This window comes from Gigantopelta aegis, chromosome 6 (genome assembly GCF_016097555.1).
Source record: "Gigantopelta aegis isolate Gae_Host chromosome 6, Gae_host_genome, whole genome shotgun sequence".
In the NCBI taxonomy this organism is placed as follows: Eukaryota; Metazoa; Mollusca; class Gastropoda; order Neomphalida; family Peltospiridae; genus Gigantopelta; species Gigantopelta aegis.
In genome coordinates, this window is record NC_054704.1 from 81,577,956 (window position 1) to 81,598,456 (window position 20,501).

Below are 20,501 nucleotides of genomic sequence, written 5' to 3' on the forward strand. Positions count from 1 at the left end.
GCCACCATGTAACAAATTCACCACATAACCAAATGGCAGTTTACATGATGTTAAAGTGATGTAACCGACATGTAAACAGAATGATGGTATGCATGAAACATTGTGACTGAAAGTGAGTTTTAACTGTTCGTTGTGGAGGTGTAAGACCAATACACCAACTTGTCTTTATTTTCATTATCTATTAACAACTAATCATTAACCCACTGTCCTTGACAGACAGCTGAGCTTATGCCCAGAACAATGTGCTTGAACCTTGGTTGAATGTAAACACAAAAATCAAGTTTAAAATAAATGAAACCTATTCATACCTTGTTTGGTCGTCCAATAAATGGGTTTGCTCCACACCTCTGGTAGATGACGTCACGGATCAAGTGTTTCTGTCCGTTGTAGGTCGTCAGAATTGAGATTTTCTCAGCTGGGTAGCCAAGTAAACGCATGTACATGAATGTCGCTACCACATACTCAGCCTCTGCTAAATTCTGAAAAGTAAAATGAATTAATATTCAGTTACTCAGGTACCACGACAAGGTAAAGTTTATAAAAAAATTATTTTTTCTCAAGGCTAGAAATTAATTTTGAAGTGTGGGGATAATCTTTGCTTCTCAAATGTTAATCTGGAAGCAAATTCTCGAAAATTCAGGAGCCACTTTAATGTACCACCATCCCACATGCTGTGAAAAAAATAAAACTTACATATACTCTTCAAAAAAAGAAACGCAAAAGGGTACAAATGGGTTATAACTCCGATTTTATGTTTCCTACCGGTTCATGCTTTGTGAATATAAGGTCATTGCATGTCCCAAACACATTCCCACGGTTACATTCGATAAAACGCAGCTACTGTACAATAAAGTTCCAAAATGTGAATATTCGCAAAAACGCAGCCACGTGCAAACCATGTCACCACTGCACGTGCGTTGTCTGCACGTGCAACATGAACACCGACAGTATAAAAGTGCAGGGTGTTCGCTTGCCTGGCCTCTGTATCTGGCCGACAGTTGACAATCCAGGACATGCCACGTCTCAGTGAACCGCAGAGAAACAATGCCATCGGCCGACTAGACGCAGGCGAATCCAGAACGGCCGTTGCCAGGGCATTCCATGTGTCCCCAAGCACCATCTCCAGACTGTGGGACCGTTACCAGCAACATGAATCAACACGTGACCTCCCTAGATCCGGTCGACCACGGGTCACTACCCCCGGGCAGGACCGCTACATCCGGGTACGCCACCTTCGGGAACGATTGACTACTGCCACCTCCACAGCCGCAGCAATACCAGGTTTGCGCAGGAGATCCGACCAGACCGTACGGAACCGCCTACGTGAGGTAGGCATTCGTGCCAGGCGTCCAGTTCGAGGTGTCATCTTAACACCACAACACCGTCGACTCCGACTGCAGTGGTGCCAGATTCATCGACAATGGCCTCAACTGCAATGGAGACAGGTGTGGTTCAGTGACGAGTCCCGATTTCTGCTCCGACGTCATGATGGAAGATGTCGTGTGTATAGGCGTCGTGGTGAACGTTATGCGGCAAACTGCGTGCAGGAAGTGGACAGATTCGGCGGGGGTAGTGTCATGGTGTGGGCAGCCATCTCACACACTGGCAGAACTGACCTGGTCCACGTGCAGGGCAACCTGAATGCACAGGGCTACATTGACCAGATCCTCCGGCCACACATCGTTCCAGTTATGGCCAACGCCAACGCAGTGTTCCAACATGACAACGCCAGGCCTCACACAGCACGTCTCACAACGGCTTTCCTACAGAACAACAACATTAATGTCCTTCCTTGGCCATCGATATCACCGGATTTGAACCCAATTGAGCATCTATGGGACGAGTTGGACCGACGCCTCCGACAGCGACAACCACAGCCCCAGACCCTGCCCGAGCTGGCAGCAGCCTTGCAGGCCGAGTGGGCCACCATCCCCCGGGACGTCATCCGTACTCTGGTTGCTTCAATGGGCAGGCGGTGCCAGGCAGTTGTCAACACACGCGGAGGCCACACCCGGTATTGACTCCAGATGACCTTGACCTTGGTGGTGTGTCTTATCACTTACTCACAATGGACTAGAGTGAATTGTGAACAATCCTGCAACATTTGGTAATTATCGGACTCACCATTCAATAATTAAATCAATTCTCCAAATGTTACGACAATGTGGTTTTGCGTTTCTTCTTTTGAAGAGTATATATGTAAGTTATAAATAAATATCACTCAAGGCTCTTAGTCATACTTAAGGGCGATTACTCCCCAATGATGTTCAAGTGTGTAAATTTCCCCTTCTTGACAATTTGCAATTTTTCACTCCCCTGGATTTTACTAACTTTAGCAAAAGACTGTTTTTAAATTAGCAAAAAGTAGTCTTTTATAAGCACCTTGGAATAAGGGAAAAACACATCTACAGAAGAGAATTAGTCTACTAAAGGAAGAAAGGAAATGGTTTATTTAACGATGCACTCAACACATTATTATTTACGATTTTATGGTGTCGGACATATGGTTAAGAATCACACAGATATTGAGAGAGGAAACCTGCTGTCGCCACTTCATGGACTACTCTTTTTCGATTAGCAGCAAGGGATCTTTTATATCCACCATCCCATAGACAGGCTAGCACATACCACGGCCTTTGATGTACCAGTCGTGGTGCACTGGCTGGAGCGAGAAATAGCCCAATGGACCCACTAACGGGGATCAATCCCAAACTGACCAAACTGACACAACAAGCGAGCGCTTTACCATTGGGCTACGTCTCACCCAATTAGTCTACTAATTAAAAAATTATAGTTTATATCATATGTAGCAAAAGTATATAATATCCTGTATCATTAATTCTTACCTGGTAGAAGTATGGGTTTGGTTCCGACTCTCCCACTCCATTGAAGTCCTGCACGTCTATCAGCTGGTAGTCATACACGAATCCTGGGTTCGCCATTCGGAACTCAGGACGATTGAGAACATGAGGCAAACTGCCCAGCTTCTTGTACCGCCAGTTGTAGAGGCTTGCCAAACTGTCAACAGATTCATAAACATTTTTAAATGAGACTTGGAATTTATACTCTGATATATGTTCTCAGTTTATCATCTTCAAACATGATAAAGTAGTTAATGTCTGTAATCAAAACAGAATTTTCTGCAACTGAGACCTTAACAGCTGGGTTTTGGTGGATTTCGTTGTGTTTTTTTAAAAGAGTTTATTCCATGAAACAAAACCTGTGTTATACTTATGTTGCTTCAGTATAATAAGTAATATTGTAAGTTCAGAATATTTTTAACAAAACTTTATACAGTTACAACGTATAAATTAGAAATTCCTTACATCTTAAAAGTTGATTGTGCAAGTTTTACAAGTGACTTTTAGGTGTCAAACATATTTGTAATTGTAACACTGTTCTCTAAAGAGTATGTGATCAAATCATCGTTTTGCAATTTGCTTGTGATTTTTTCTCACAAACATATTTCTTTTAATGATAACTGAACAAACTGTACTGATTAGAGGTAAGGACAATCCATATCATACAAACAACTTTTTACATGGACCAAAGTTTTAAGAAAACTTCTCACTCTTCATAAATCAAAAATACCTAATCAATCTTGACGGAACACCAACGTTAACTAGTAAAACAAGAATTAATTGTCTACCAAAACCTTTTTTGGTGCACTTTGATGAACATCCATAGGACAGTCTACATCATACAACTTTTTTTACATGGACCAAAGTTTCAAGACAACTTCTCATTCTACTTAAGTCAAAAATACCTAATTAATCTTGACAGAACACCAATGTTAGTCAACTAGTTAATATGAATTCTGCAGAATTACCATCAACGTTTCCACTGCACTGTGATGAACATCCATATAGGTGCAACTATAAACCATGTTCCTTGACCGTGACTTATTGTTTGTGAGATCTAAACAATTTAAATTTGAAACGTTAATACGAAACTTTAACGCAATAAGTTGATGCCATCACAACTGCCACTGCCACCATCGGAAAATAATATCTATATCTCGCCGTTTTACTTTATAAAGGGGAGATAAAACCGTGACTCACCTAGCCCTGGCTCTGCCCTGAGCGTCGAGGTCGATGGTGGGCACCCCAAGCCGCACGAAGCGCGTGAAGAGAGACTGCTCCATGTTGGAGAACTTCTGGAAGGCCATGTTCTTGATTACGGGCGGCAGCTGATGGTGGTCACCTATCATGATCCACCTCTTCAGGCGGTTGTTTCCGTCCTCAGGATTCTGAACATAGGCAGAAAAATAGTTTTAAATCCATAGTTTTTAGCATTATTATATACACATGCATGCACTGAATTTGGGAAAAAAAAGTTTAGGATTCCACCAGAAAACACTAAAATGATATAATATAGATATTTTTGGATTCTCTTTCATAATCTTATGCTTTCCGCCCAAAATGTGCAATTCATGGAATCCAACTTAATTCGCAGCCTGGCATACATATTTGTGCTGTTATAAGCTATTATGTGTAATTAAAATGTGTCACAGACTTATTGCTCTAAAGGTACTGTCTATAGTTATTAAGCAGTTTAAATATGTATGGCTCTCTCTCTCTCTGTCTCTCTCTGTCACACAACACACAACACACACACACATTTTTTAAAATTATACATTACTTCCTCCTCTTCCCCTGATAGCGGAAAAAAAAAAGTTTATTAAAACTGTAGTTTTGTTTGTGTTTTGTATTAGTAAACCAACTGTTCCTGACAAAGCAACACTGACCTGTAACAGCAGTGGTATGAAGGTTTCAATCTCGAGGATCTGTGCAGCTTCTTCCATCAGAATGTTGTCAAACTACAAACAAAAACAGCTTATTATAACAATGGTCATACAAAATGTTTTATAAGCATCAGACTTCAAGAAATTAAATTTTAAAACAACAACAACATTGGATACATGAGGTAAGACTATAACTGTTCGTCAGATTCAAGGATTTTTACTAATATCACTCTTCAAAATATGACTTACTTTAGGACTTAGTTTCAATTTTTTCTTTAACAATATCATGCTTTTTCTCCGGTACTTTCAGAAGTCATCTGTGTTTAAAGTCATTGACCCTAATTTCTGAAATACCAGTACATATCTTTTTTGTTTCACATAAAACTCATTTTATGCTACCACAGAAGCCAGGAGAATCAGAATTACACTGGAGTTGCCACAAATTGACAATTTAAGTAATTAATGTGTAAGTTAAGAGTAAGAAAGATTTACCTTGAATCCGACCGAGACAAGATCTCGTCTCTTCAGTGCCGCGTGTGTGCAGGTCATCGCAATGATCTTCGCTTCCTTTATCAGCAAATAATCAGCTCGGTCTGCTCCGCTGCGGAGAAGTTCAAACGGTCGAAATTCCTGCAGAGAAAAATCAAGAAAAACACTTAGGGAAAGTACATACATGTAGTTTAGAGAAAACCTTCAAAATTTGACCCTTGGTAAACCAGCACGAAGTTCAGCTATTTGATTGGTTCTTGATGTGGCCATTTGGTTTACCATGAAATGCATAAACCAGTTTAGCAGATATTTTTCTGCTTGGTCTGGCTGAACACGGCCCACAATTACCTCAAAACCAGAAGTTTTTCGCAGTCCCTATTTAAATAGCGGTACAGAACAGAACCTGACTAAACAGGATACCCTTTACAAACTGACTTTTTAGTTGATCCTGATGGGAGTCTGGTTTTGTGGAGTTTCATTATATTTTATAGAAACAAAAGAACACATTCATCTTTAAATGAGCAAATGTAGTACTCATTTAAATGCAACTGAGTCCTGGCATACCCAAATCACCTCCTCTTTGTCACTCTAGACTAACATATCAGTGTAATTACATTTCTGCTAGTCTCCCACTCAAATACCAGAAGAGCTAAAAACCACTCATCTGCTTCCGGACAGCAGAGCTAAAATCCCACATTTGTTCAATTTTCATAAATTCAGGATCGATTTCTAACAGTGTTTCTTGTCCAGTTTTTAAACACTATATTTATCTAACTTCTGCTCAATCTCAGTAACATGGGAAAGAATTATTGAGTTATATAGGGTAAAGAGGCCAGACAAAACAGAACAAAACTGATGGACAATAAAATGTACCTCTTATACAAGCACACTACTAAATTAAGAAACACGTTTTAACCCTCACCTCTAACTGTGTGAAGATTTTTTTCAGATGTCTAAAGCATCCTTCAGCAATATCCATGTCTTCTTCGTAGGTTCTGCCTTTAAACACAGGCTGTGGAGCGTTGTCAAAGTAGGTCATGAAGGGAAACAACTCCTTGACTTTGGAGACAGCTTTTTCCTGTAAAGAAATAAAATAATAATTAACATACATAAGTGGGCAATAAACAATAGATGATATTCTGACAAAATGTAATAATCTGATACCGTTTTACCATTTATTTCCATCATTCTACCTGTAAAATTAGTTGTAATACATGTAAAAACGTGTAGTGATTAATCTGTAACCATATACAGCTTTTTGGCTGTTAAAATGAATAAATATTGTTATCCAGATTTGGACATTTTTGTTTATTCCGGCAAAAACTAATCTGCCCCCCCTATAAAAATGGGAGCCCATATGCCAATGTCAACATACCAGTAATTTTATAAATGTGCACATCTTTAACCTTCAGGATACTGCAGTTGTAAGTCCACATACTACAAACTGTATGTATTGCATTCACTACTCCATATTTCCTGCCAGTTTTGTACATCCCAATTGTCAAAAATACTAACAGATTCGGTAAACTGATAGATTTAATTTCAGAAATAACCTGAAATTTGAGTTTCAAATGCAGTTTCCATGAATATAAATATAATGTTATGACAACATAAAAACATAGCCAGTTCACCTAAACTGCCAGATGCAGCTACTTTTTATAATAATCTCATTGGTTGCTTTTTTATAGCTGTAGTCAGTTATGTCAGAGGGTCAGGTCAGGTCAATTGTCATAGTTATAATATACAATGGTTGTATACATTACAAGTTAGAAACCTATTAATCCAAAACAACAAGATCCTTTCAGACCTAACCTGAACAATTCGCTTATTACATTTTCTGCAATGGATGGTAGGAATTAAGCATGGTATATGTGTAATGAATGATGTTTGATTTAGTATTCTACAATCTTCACTGGTAACAGATATATAAGGTTTAAATTACATTTGATAATGCAGATGTCTGGCTTCATGTGTAAAAGAGTTGTAATTGTTTACAGTGTTCAAATTCAGTTAGTAGTAGACTCAAATGTTTGATATAAAAGCACAACAAAATCAAACTGCATTCAATTTGATTCTTGAAAAATAACCTACAGTTTCAACAAGTATTGATTACGTACAGGTAATAAGAGTATGCTTAAGAAGAGTATGCTTAAGAAGAGTATGTCTTAAGAAGAGTATGTCTTAAGAAGAGTATGGCTAAAGAAGAGTATGCTTAAGAAGAGTATGCTTAAGAAGAGTATGGCTTAAGAAGAGTATGGCTTAAGAAGAGTATGGCTTAAGAAGAGTATGGCTAAAGAAGAGTATGGCTAAAGAAGAGTATGCTTAAGAAGAGTATGCTTAAGAAGAGTATGGCTTAAGAAGAGTATGGCTTAAGAAGAGTATGGCTTAAGAAGAGTATGGCTTAAGAAGAGTATGGCTAAAGAAGAGTATGGCTTAAGAAGTTACACTAAGCTCACCTTGTCTTTAACAGTTCTGATTTTACTCATGAATTCTTCCCATCTGGACAAAACCTGTAAAGAAATAGTACTGTGTCAACACCGTGTCTTTTACACGTCAAATGAAATATTTTAATTCTCAATTTGTGTTTAGTTACCATATATCTTCACCTATAAGTCGAATTTTTTTCACCCAAAAATTATTTTATAACTTGGGGGGTCGACTTATAAGAGGGTAAAAAAATTTCACCCAAAAATATTACCGTTTTGGGGATCATTTTACAAGTTTTTGTTGAAGTATGCAATGTATTTATACTCAAATATGTTAATTTGACAAATTTATTTTTTATAACCTATTTTTTGGAGCACAAGAACGGTTTTGGTTATGCGAAAAGGCATGCGATCTCACTCACATGTCAAGACAACAGTCCACTTAGTTAAAATAACAGTCATCACTAATAGCAAAAATGTAAACAATACTAACTACCTGTTGCCTGAGTTTATTTTGAAATCTGGTCACTGGCATTAATGGTTGTTCAAACAATGTTTTGTCGATGATTAACTTCATAAATATTACTGAGCTTTCCCTCAAGATAGCTTAGACTGATCTCAGCAGTTCACTAGAGCAATAGGGACACACATCATTTCAACATTTGGTACAAACACTAGTGTACTTTCCAGAGTTATCCTCCTTACATGTATTAATATGGCGGAAAAACATGTGATTAACTGATTGGAATATTGCGATGTACAAAACGTGAAAACCGAAGTTTGTAAAATAATTTTCTTTTGTTCAAATAGTGTACATAATTGTTCTCATGTGCTGAAAATAAGAAATACTTCAATATTAATAAGTTGTTTTTCATGGGTCGACTTATAAACGGGTCAATAAAAAAAATATGTTTTTAGGGCTAGAAATTAGGGACTCGACTTATAGCCGAGATCGACTTACAGGCGAAGATATACGGTATATGGTTAACGGAACCCAATAGTTTACGGAAAATGTTAACACAAAAGTTTAATCACTTGTCGGTCTTGTACAACAGTACGGGGTGGGATTTAGCTCAGTCGGTTGAGTGCTCGCTTGAGGTGCTTGCGTCGCAAGATTGAACCACCTCAGTGGATCCATTCAGCTGACTGGGTTTTTTCTCGTTCCAAGCAGTGCACCACAACTGGACAAAGGCAGTGGTATGTGCTTTCCTGTCTGTGGAAAAGTGCATATAAAAGATCCCTTGCTGCATTAGGAAAAATGTAGCAGGTTTCCTCTGATGACTACAAGTCATAATTACCATAAGTTTGACATCCAATAGCCGATGATTAATTAATCAATGTGCTTTAGTGGTGTCATTAAACAAAACAAAGTTTTTACACAACAGTAATGTTCACGTCATCTGTGGCATGTTCAGGAGGCCGAGCACTTGCGAACATATTGACTGCTACCATCATCTTCTATCACATCACATTCATTTAACTTTAGGAACAAAAACCAGTCTAATGAGCAAGCACAATTGCTTGTCTTCCTGAACAGGCTACTGGTATAAGAAGAAAGACTTAGTTACATCAAAAGGAATGTTACTGTCATAAATGTACATGCCACATGTTGTGTCTTGAACTATAATTAACTTCACTTTACCTGGTACAGGAAGAAGTAGCCGGCTGTCTCACAGGTGTACGACATGTCACCCGTGACTCCAAGACTCGACTGTAATCGTGCCACTTCCTGTAACAGTTCCAGTCGCTGGGCTAACACATAGTTCACTCGCCCATATCTACAATACATTACACAACATATTTAACCACTCACTTCAACTAAACAGGGATGTGATTTTTCAGCTTTTTCTCTAATTTCAGCTTCTTTTTTTTGTGCAAACATACAGTCGTGTATTTTCACAAAGTAGATTGGATTTGATCTGAAATGCTGATAAATGACCTTATATAGTATAAAGGTTTCGGCTTTTTTAGAATCATTTCAGCTCATATTTCTTAATGGGTATCACATCCCTGACTAAATGAAGATAATATTTCTATATGCCACATATAATCTTGGGTGAAATTGCATAAAATTCCATCCATAATCTTGCTTTATATGAATATATTTGTTTTTAAATTTGGGGAGAGGTCCAAATAAAGGCATTAGCCTGTTGACCAATTCCACCACCATAAAAAAGATGGCAGAAAATATTGTTTAAAATAAATTGTATAAAATTCAAATACTAAGTTGAATAACTGATTTTTTTTTTTTTAATTAACGTAATCCAATAGTCAAAATAATGCTGACTCAAACAGGCCCTAGGGAATTTGTTTTGTCTGCCGTCCCATTGGACCGAATGTCCGGCAAGGATTATGGACTATTTCGAGCCCTGTGTAACCCAAGTTTTTCGGATAAATGTTTGAAAATAGAAATGCATCAACAAGAGAAACATAGGTAGGGTTCTTTTCAATAATATCTTATTTTCTAACCCTATCAGCAGCAACAGGTCTTTCTTTCCACGGACATATCATGGCCTTTGATAAAAGAAACATTTTCATATACTTACCATTTGTGACACCCAATAAATAGCCTATGTGTATTTTAGCACTGGGGTGTCGTTAGACATTCATTCATTCATTCATTTATTCATTCATTGAAAAAAGAGGAAAATGTACTTGGGACACTGATTATATTAGTTGGTAATAGAAAGACGGTAAAAACCTGCTGAAGTCTTTTTCTGTCTCCAGAGCTTCTTCTCCATGACCGAGACGTAACAGATGACGCTCGTCTATATCGAGAGCCATGATCTTCTCAAACAGCTGATTCAGGGCCTGAAAACAGAGCAAAACAGATTCAGTGGGGAGTCTTAGGAAAACTGTATTTCAAACAAAACACCAGGATCCTGTTGTTCAAAGTATAGTAAAATTAACCCTGGGTTAGTCTGATATTTTCCTCTTTATTTTTGCACATACAAAATAACCTTTAGATTTGATTATGTGTGGATACCTTTGGTTGTTATAAAACAAGTTTCAACATTATGTCTTCAGTTGTTATTTGTGTTGATTCAGTCTTTGGCTTTAAAAATTTCTGTTAATCACTGGTTATGCTAACTTAACATTTTAACAATCAAACCCCAGGAAAAGCTTTCAAGGTGGGAGGGTTTTAAAAATCCTATATTTTATTAAAATTTGGTGTATAGCTACCCACAATGGTAGCATTAACTTACGTATTATCAAAGCCACCATTTATATTACCTGGTTGGAATGCGTCACAATGAGCGTCCTCTGTTCAGGAAAGTTGTGATAGATGTTGGAAATGATCTGCACGGCTACATCTGTTTTCCCCGTACCCGGTGGACCGACCACCATGGTCAGCCCGGGCTGCATCCCAGCTCGAATAGCCTCCGTTTGTGTTGGGGTGAACGGGATGGAATTCCTACAAACAAAACAAGGAAAACGTGTGTTTATCTGTATGGAGATATTATAGAGGAAAATAAGCAAATGTGATAAAAGGAATTAAAAACAGCCAAAAAATAGAAAACAAACAATGTTTACATATTTTTATTTTTCCCCATATGATGGAAGGATTTATAACATTCATAATTAACTCATACCTTAAAATTTGTCATTCTTAGAGATGGAACAATAAATTAAGCTTTTTATGTTCTCTACATGACTGCTAAGCATTAGGTTTGCATCTTGATACTGTCTCCCACCCAAAGAAAGTTTAACAGCTTATTGGGGAGGTGTTAACTCATTATACCAACTTCTCTCTCACTAACAACCAACAGTTAACCATTAAGATTTAGCCTGTTGACCAATCTCATCACCATAAAAAAGACGGAATAAATACTGCTTAAAATTACCATTAAGTTACACACACACACACCTAAGTCCTGGACAGGCAACCTAGATGGTAAGGTGTGTGTTCAGGGCTGCATGCTTAAACCTTAATTGGGTATAAGCAGGATATTCAAGTTGAAATGAAATGAATCGGTCTCAAAGAATTTGCTACATAATGAAAAATAATTATTAAAGATAAAAACTCAAATCCAGCAAGTTCCACATTAGAATTAAACTAAGAACGTTACTTTTTGGGCTGGTTGTAGGGATAGGGTCCTCTGTTTGGGATCACGTGTGGCTCCACAGTGAGAATTTTACTGACAGGTGCTGATGGGTTGTCTTCTCCTTCTTTCCTTTTAGTTTCAGCCGCTTCTTCAGAAAACTTTAGTCTGAAATGCAAAACAATAAATATTATTGTTTTAAATCTTACACAAATCATAAACTACTAACTTCGAAACATAAGGTATCTCATTTATATAACTATTCAAAATAAGTAGATATCATTATTATTGGGCTATGTCTCAATCAACAGATTATCTCCCAGAAATCTGACAGAGGGTGACACCATATTATATCCATATTACCAGGTCGGATTAATGTATGAAAAGAAATAAGAAAAACTTTAGGCATTTCTCCCTTTTAATGCCAGCATGAACGTCAACTGACCTCCGTAAAATGTAGAGAGAGGTCTTAATATAGGCTAAGCCTGTTGACCAATCCCATTTTGTTTTGACAAATAAACATTATTTAAACCAACTAACTTCTGCAGTACTAAGGTAATACATTAGACATTACAGAAAATGGGGCCACTGATGATGGGTTGATCCTATGACCTGTCATCTAGCCCTGTGGACAGATGCAGTTATGGATCAATGAATGGCATATGGGAGTGCTCGATTGAGCAGTCGGAATTCAGTGAGAACTATTCCTAAAATTGCACTAATCCAACAAAATTGGGATATAGAGCGAAACTCCTCTAAACTGGACACCCTCAGGACCAAGTAAAAGTCTGGTTTTAAGAGGTATCCGGTTTACAGAGGTTCTCTTTTGTACAGATTTTTAAAAAGGGGCTGCAAAAAACATCCAGTTTTGAGGGAATTCCGGATTACAGAGGGTCCAGTTTTGAGAGGTTTCACTGTACGTCCTGTACTGATTGGTGAAAATATCTCCATTTTATTTTTACAGCATTGCATAAATTGCATATACTCAGCACCTGGTACACATGAATACACTAATGTCCACCATCTTTGATTCTGCTGACACCATCTCAAGGTTGTGAAAGGTCAGAATCCAGTCACAACTGAATTGTGCATTGCTTCTTTGGGATTTTGATTATTCTAAGTTTTAGAATTGCCACACGAGCACGCCCTGTTTCGGTTATGAAAATAACAGACATTACTGTGGGTACTAACTTGAAAGGTGGAATCTGCTTCAAAGGATCCTCTGTTGTGAATTCAATCTTGTGTTCAGGGAAACATGACTTGAGGTGAGCGAGGGAAAGAAACGTGTCGTTCCAGTCGAGATTCGAGATCGTGTTTGGCATTCTGAAAGTATAAATATAAATTAAAGTAGAATTATAAACATACATGACTATAGTTTATGCTTAACTTCAACTGAATCCTACTAAAACCAGCATAAAAGAACCATTTCAAAATCAATAAAATGGTATTGCCCATTTATTCTATATACTACAAGCTGGTCAGTACACAAACATTTCACAAGGAAAGAAATGTTTTATTTAACAACGCACTCAACACATTTTATTTACGGTTATATGGCTTGAGTTTACAACAAGACCTCTCAAAGAACGGTAGCAAGTATAAGGCACAAAATCCTCATGAACACTTAAAGAACAAACATCAACCTTCCAATTTTCTCCCTGGATGTACATAAATCGGAAAAATTAGCCGAAATCCACCAAAGAGCAATTCTTATATAAACAGTATGTAATTACTACATAATGTTTTTATTCCAGTTTGTAAAGAACATATTTTAATCTGTAACATCAGAAGTTATTCTATCACGTCAATTTTAATAATTTCTTATTAAAACAGAAGAATTAAATGTCTCGTCTAACAAACTGTTTCAGTGCACTGTGACGAACATCCATAGGTAGAACTATAAACCAAGTTTCACTGCACTGTGTTGAACATCCATAGGTAGAACTATAAACCAAGTTTCATTGACCTAGGACTCACGGTTTGTGAGAAACTGATCGAAATGCGAAACTTTAGCACAAATGTTCAAACCATCACAACAGAAAAGTAAAACCTTCATTTCAATTTTTCACTTTGTAAAGGCCAGACCAAAACATTACGGGATGGACAAGATTGTCATCTGATATTTAGTAAATAAATTTATTACAAATTATGGCATGGTATGCTAAGGTTCCAGCAATGTACTACTGAACTGGGTTAAGTGATATTCATGTGATAAGTCGTGTAGAGCACACAGTCATGTGATAACCTCCGTATCTAACCTCGAGTAATGTGCCGCGTGCGGGTCCTCGTAGCCCAGAATGAGGTCATGGAGCCAGTCAGGCACGACGCAGTCAGTGTTCATGAGGTCGCGGATTGTCTCCAGCACGGCCTTGAAGTTGTTCTCCTTCGGCTTCCGGCGCATTATCACGTTAAACGATTCATACACATCCTGAAACAATAACACCACTTTAGTAGAGCTACTTCTTATGCTGGTGTCACAGGACTGAACCACCTCGGTGGATCCATTCAACTGATTGGGTTTTTTCTCATTCCAACCAGTGCTTCACAACTGGTCAAAGGCTTTCTTGTCTGTGGGAAAGTGCATGTAAAAGATCCCTTGCTGCATTAGGATGACTGCATTATGTCAGAATTACCAAATGTTTGACATCCAATAGCCGATAATTCATAAATCAATGTGCTCTAGTGGTGTCATTAAACAAAACAAACTTTCTTATGTTACTTAATACATTTACCCACATAATTCCCAATTAATAGAATTGGCTGTTTTATCTTTTCATGAATACTCAACCTGACCTCCCATCAAGAGCATTCCACCACTCCAACCTAACACCCCGCTGATACTCATGGACTAATCTGAATAAACCACGGCGAGAATCCTCCATAATCGACAAACCAGCCTACCTCTTGCCCATCTATTGCCCTGGCATTATCCTGCTGGTACTGGTTGGGATCCAGCCACACACGGAATGTTCTTGTATCACCAGTTAGTTCAGGTTTTGGTTCTGGGCCTGGTGAACAGATACAGAAAATAAAACATCATACAAGGTATAGAAAGAACAATTTCATTTTAAACTACAGCTATTTTGACTCTTGGTTGAGATACAGAGACACAGAGACAGAGACAGAGACAGAGACAGAGACAGAGACAGAGACACAGAGACACAGAGACACAGAAAGAGAGAGAGAGAGAGAGAGAGAGAGAGAAGAGAGAGAGAGAGAGAGAGAGAGAGAGAGAGAGAGAGAGAGAGAGAGAGAGAGAGAGAGAGAGAGAGAGAAAGAGACACACAGAGAGAGAGACAGACACATAGACAGATACAGATACAGACAGACACAGACAGAGACAGAGACAGCGACAGAGACACAGAGACAGGATCTTTTAAATGCATTTCCCCCATCAACAGGACAATACATAAGTAATACAGTAAGGACGTGATACCCATTTTACAATAAAAACTGAAATGATCTTTAATAAGCTGAAACTTCTGTATTATACCTAACTAAAAAAAGTTGTTTTTGCATTTCTGATCAAATCCCATTGTGAAAATCATTTTATACCGAAAAAAGTTAAAATCAGATAAAAAGCTGAAAAATCACATCCCAGCATGATGGTCTTTGATATACCAGTTGTGGAGCACAAAGAAACTAGAAACGAAAGTTAAAATATTTGCCTCAGTAACTTACCTTCTTCAATAACCTTGCCTGTGTCATCCAGCATGCCCTCTATCTCACATCCTCGCACATAGGTCAAGCCAACCTGTGGGATGAACGGCTCCTTGTACTTATACTGGTATCCGATCTTCACTGTCGGCCTCAGTGTGATTAGAAATGCTACATCATGTTTCCGCAGTCCTACAAAAAAGAGGTTAATGTTACATTCTTACAAATAAATACAAATAGCAACAAGTATGAAAATAAATATGCATTCTTCTTAATATAAATATATATATATATATATACTCTTCAAAAGAAGAAACGCAAAACCACATTGTCGTAACATTTGGAGAATTGATTTAATTATTGAATGGTGAGTCCGATAATTACCAAATGTTGCAGGATTGTTCACAATTCACTCTAGTCCATTGTGAGTAAGTGATAGGACACACCACCAAGGTCAAGGTCATCTGGAGTCAATACCGGGTGTGGCCTCCGCGTGTGTTGACAACTGCCTGGCACCGCCTGCCCATTGAAGCAACCAGAGTACGGATGACGTCCCGGGGGATGGTGGCCCACTCGGCCTGCAAGGCTGCTGCCAGCTCGGGCAGGGTCTGGGGCTGTGGTTGTCGCTGTCGGAGGCGTCGGTCCAACTCGTCCCATAGATGCTCAATTGGGTTCAAATCCGGTGATATCGATGGCCAAGGAAGGACATTAATGTTGTTGTTCTGTAGGAAAGCCGTTGTGAGACGTGCTGTGTGAGGCCTGGCGTTGTCATGTTGGAACACTGCGTTGGCGTTGGCCATAACTGGAACGATGTGTGGCCGGAGGATCTGGTCAATGTAGCCCTGTGCATTCAGGTTGCCCTGCACGTGGACCAGGTCAGTTCTGCCAGTGTGTGAGATGGCTGCCCACACCATGACACTACCCCCGCCGAATCTGTCCACTTCCTGCACGCAGTTTGCCGCATAACGTTCACCACGACGCCTATACACGCGACATCTTCCATCATGATGTCGGAGCAGAAATCGGGACTCGTCACTGAACCACACCTGTCTCCATCGCAGTTGAGGCCATTGTCGATGAATCTGGCACCACTGCAGTCGGAGTCGACGGTGTTGTGGTGTTAAGATGACACCTCGAACTGGACGTCTGGCACGAATTCCTACCTCACGTAGGCGGTTCCGTACGGTCTGGTCGGATATCCTGCGCAAACCTGGTATTGCTGCGGCTGTGGAGGTGGCAGTAGTCAATCGTTCCCAAAGGTGGCGTACCTGGATGTAGCGGTCCTGCCCGGGGGTAGTGACCCGTGGTCGACCGGATCTAGGGAGGTCACGTGTTGATCCATGTTGCTGGTAACGGTCCCACAGTCTGGAGATGGTGCTTGGGGACACATGGAATGCCCTGGCAACGGCCGTTCTGGATTCGCCTGCGTCTAGTCGGCCGATGGCATTGTTTCTCTGCGGTTCACTGAGACGTGGCATGTCCTGGATTGTCAACTGTCGGCCAGATACAGAGGCCAGGCAAGCAAACACCCTGCACTTTTATACTGTCGGTGCAGTGGTGACATGGTTTGCACGTGGCTGCGTTTTTGCGAATATTCACATTTTGGAACTTTATTGTACAGTAGCTGCGTTTTATCGAATGTAACCGTGGGAATGTGTTTGGGACATGCAATGACCTTATATTCACAAAGCATGAACCGGTAGGAAACATAAAATCGGAGTTATAACCCATTTGTACCCTTTTGCGTTTCTTTTTTTGAAGAGTATATATATATATATATATATATATATATATATATATATATATATATATATATATATATATATATATATATATATATATATATATATATATATTCAAATGTCTATTCAGCTGGCAACCTTTAGGTCACAAATGTTACAACTTATTAGGCCCTCTCTGTAACATATAACAATGTTATTACTTATTAAAAGTGTTTCTATGGTATATTTTACTGGTTTTAACAACTTGTAGTGTTTGGTTTATAATCCAGGATCTAAATACATGCCTCCGAGAGACTATGTTATGCAAATATTGTTCAGATAACGTATTTGTGATCTGCCTAACGTATTTGTGATCTGTCTAAAAATCTGACACACATTTTTTCGATAACGTCTGACTTTAATAGAAACTGCTCAGTGACGGCCTTTTTAAGTGGCGCCCAGGGCATGTGCCATACCTGCCATACCCTAGGTACGCCACTGTCTGTACAAAAGTATACTTCGAAACTTCAATTATCCCTACACAATAACAACAATACTCAGAAACAAATTTGATTCCAGCACACTTGTATATTAGAACAAGTTCATCTTTTTTTGTGTCGCTGCAGCAGTTTTGTACCCAAGTATATCTAAAAACTTCAGTTATCTACCTTCCCACTCGTTTTTCACTTCCGGTCTAATGCTGAGATTGACAGTGACATCGGCTCGGACTTGAGCAGGATGATTTTCGCCAACCCGTGGCTTTGCAACCTGGACAAAAAGATGAATAGATGAATGTTTATCAACACCCCAGCATGTCATGTTACAGTTAGGTTCAAACTTTGTTTGGTTGTATTTTTTTTAAATTTAAATTGTCAGCATTGAAAAAAAAATTGTTTATGTATCTTACGTCACTGTATGGTTTGTATAGAGTAATAGGTCAACGTAATGTAAATACTGTTTTCAAGTTTTTAATTCCACAGACTTCATATAATTTGGATTATGGCATTAGTCAAGCATGTGTGCAGAGGTTGGGAAGGTTAAGAAAATTTTCGTTTTTTAAAAATGTATTTATTGGGGGAGAATAACCTGACCCCCATAAAACCCTTGCTGTTTTGTAATGATTTTTAGAATACAATCAATTTTTGTTGTAAAATTTGCTAAACTGTAATGATTTTAATTACTTACTACATGTTGTCATGGAATGAAGACAACATACCTTATTTCCAACAATTGCATGTAAGCAAATCATGTTTGACATCCAATAGATTAAAAAAATCAATATGCTCTATTGCTTTAACTTTAATTGGAAAATCTTTGTGAATTAAAAAAAAGTTACTTTGTTTTGTTTAACGACACCACTAGAGCACATTGATATATTAACCATCGGCTATTGGATGTTAAACAGTTGGTAATTCTGACTTACAGGGGAAATCTACTACATTTTTCCATCAGTAGCAAGGGATCTGTTATATGCACCATCTGACAGACAGGATAGCACATACCATGGCCTTTGATATACCAGTTGTGGTGCACTGGTTGGAATGAGAAATAGCCCAATGGACCCACCGATGGGGATAAATCCCAAACTGTCTGCGCATCAAGCGAACTCTTTATCACTCGGCTATGTCCCACCCTCTTTGTAAAGTGACAATGGGTTTTTTTTAGCTGTTTGGTTATTAATCATAATTAATGGCAACAAGGGTAATAGTCCCCATGCTTACCTCCACAATACTGAATGCTGCAAGAGGTTGTGCCATGCGGGCCCACCCACCAAACATACAGTGGCCATCTTCAGCTTGCCTGAAAATTCAAAATAGAGATGTTTGTGTGCAAACGCAGAAGTCTTTCGGCTTGTTATACTACATAATCCAACAAATGACACCTACATTTATCCTGTCCTGGATGGAGGAGCTGGTCTAGGCCAGCACCTGTGCCCATGACAGGCGTGCACTAAAATAGCTTGCTCTGAATGTGACCCGACCTGACCTACATTTATAGCACAACATTTCTAGTGAACATAGCTTAACAAAAATATAAATTATTATTCAAAACAATTAAAAGGTAAAACTGTCACGTAAAGTTTGGGCTTAACATTTCAAATGTTAAATATTATATAGACTAGACAAAAAATCTATGGTGCTTATTTATTAAATTTTGTTTCACATTTTAGTTGCTATTAATGATTTAGAAACAAAGTTGTGAAATAAAATAAAATTTTATATCCTTTGTTTTATGTACATAGGGTATTTCAAAAAATATGTTGTGGCTGCTCAGATGAAAAAGTCACATAAAGATCAGATATTTGTTTCTATAAACTAGCAATGTAGATGTATGACATTCAAATAATAAAATGTTTATCACAGTTTCTTAATAACAGTTTCAAGGCATGGATGTTTTAATAAAAGTACAAGTACTTCATTAGACTGTCAAATCAGTCTAAAAACAAAACATGACTATAACTAAATACAAATTCACCTACCAAGGTTTCAAATGGGTTGCTGCATCTTCCATATCCTGTCTGATTTCATCTGCAAAAAGAAAAAGAAAATGTTTACGTACACAAATGAACGGATGCACAGATGGTTGGTATGTATTATTAACTTTAAATTTACATAATGTTGAAGGTTAATAATTAACTCTGAATTTGATGTGCAGTGGGGGGTACCTTCAAAAATTCAACAATTTTCAAAAATATACCAAACATCTAATTAATGATCTCAATCAAAGTATTGGATATAACAATGTAAATTAATGTGACTCAAACAAAAGAATGTCAAATGCACCAAAGAAAGGATTAAATTAACCAAACACTGCCAAAATATACTTACAAGTTGACTCCAGTCTGAAAAGGTTGAAGTTTTTCAGTAAATAGTCATGAAGGGTCAGGAACTGAAGATTCAGTTTCGGCAGAGCTAGACATCCTGAAAAGCAACACATACTGTAAGTCTTTCTTACAATCACAGGGCAATATCTATCTACGGGGTGGGAGGGGGAGGGACAGTAAAAAAAAGAGGAATTCTGGTCACAATAGTCATCTCCAGTGAGGCAGTACGTAAAGTCTTTCTAGTGTTGCAAACTTCAGAAAACTTCACCAAATTAGATATAAAACTGATTAATAAGTGTGTGTGTGTGTATGTGCATGTGTGTGTGTGTGTGTTTGTATGCTGTCAGAAATTGTCTGTGAATTTTTAATTCTCTGTGCAAGAGGAAAATAATATAAGTTGTAGAAGCATCACGAGGGGTATATGGCTTTTTATGTACCCTCTGTGTGTTCTTTTACCCCGAGCCGAAGGCGAGGGGGTAAAAGAACACACAGAGGGTACATAAAAAAAGCCATATACCCCGAGAGATGCTTCTACAACGAATTTATCTTGCCGACATGTTAAACCATATAGCCAAATAATCAAAATAACGCCAGACA

General features: G+C 38.3%; 1 protein-coding gene across 1 annotated transcript in view; it reads right to left on the reverse strand.

The window, feature by feature from the left end:
* The window catches only part of LOC121374863 (RNA helicase aquarius-like), a 50,826-nt gene that overhangs the window by 9,802 nt on the left and 20,523 nt on the right, over positions 1–20,501 (reverse strand). Inside the window, exons 15-33 of the mRNA XM_041501971.1 lie at positions 19,909–20,001; positions 19,560–19,608; positions 18,802–18,880; positions 17,749–17,848; positions 15,384–15,551; positions 14,604–14,710; positions 13,961–14,130; positions 12,894–13,025; positions 11,730–11,870; positions 10,894–11,074; positions 10,361–10,470; positions 9,302–9,437; positions 7,690–7,743; positions 6,156–6,311; positions 5,237–5,374; positions 4,748–4,819; positions 4,062–4,249; positions 2,847–3,018; positions 309–479 (exon numbers count right to left, since the gene is read on the reverse strand). Of these exons, the coding sequence (XP_041357905.1) occupies positions 309–479; positions 2,847–3,018; positions 4,062–4,249; positions 4,748–4,819; positions 5,237–5,374; positions 6,156–6,311; positions 7,690–7,743; positions 9,302–9,437; positions 10,361–10,470; positions 10,894–11,074; positions 11,730–11,870; positions 12,894–13,025; positions 13,961–14,130; positions 14,604–14,710; positions 15,384–15,551; positions 17,749–17,848; positions 18,802–18,880; positions 19,560–19,608; positions 19,909–20,001 (2,417 nt within the window). The remainder of the gene's footprint in view (positions 1–308; positions 480–2,846; positions 3,019–4,061; positions 4,250–4,747; positions 4,820–5,236; positions 5,375–6,155; positions 6,312–7,689; positions 7,744–9,301; positions 9,438–10,360; positions 10,471–10,893; positions 11,075–11,729; positions 11,871–12,893; positions 13,026–13,960; positions 14,131–14,603; positions 14,711–15,383; positions 15,552–17,748; positions 17,849–18,801; positions 18,881–19,559; positions 19,609–19,908; positions 20,002–20,501) is intronic.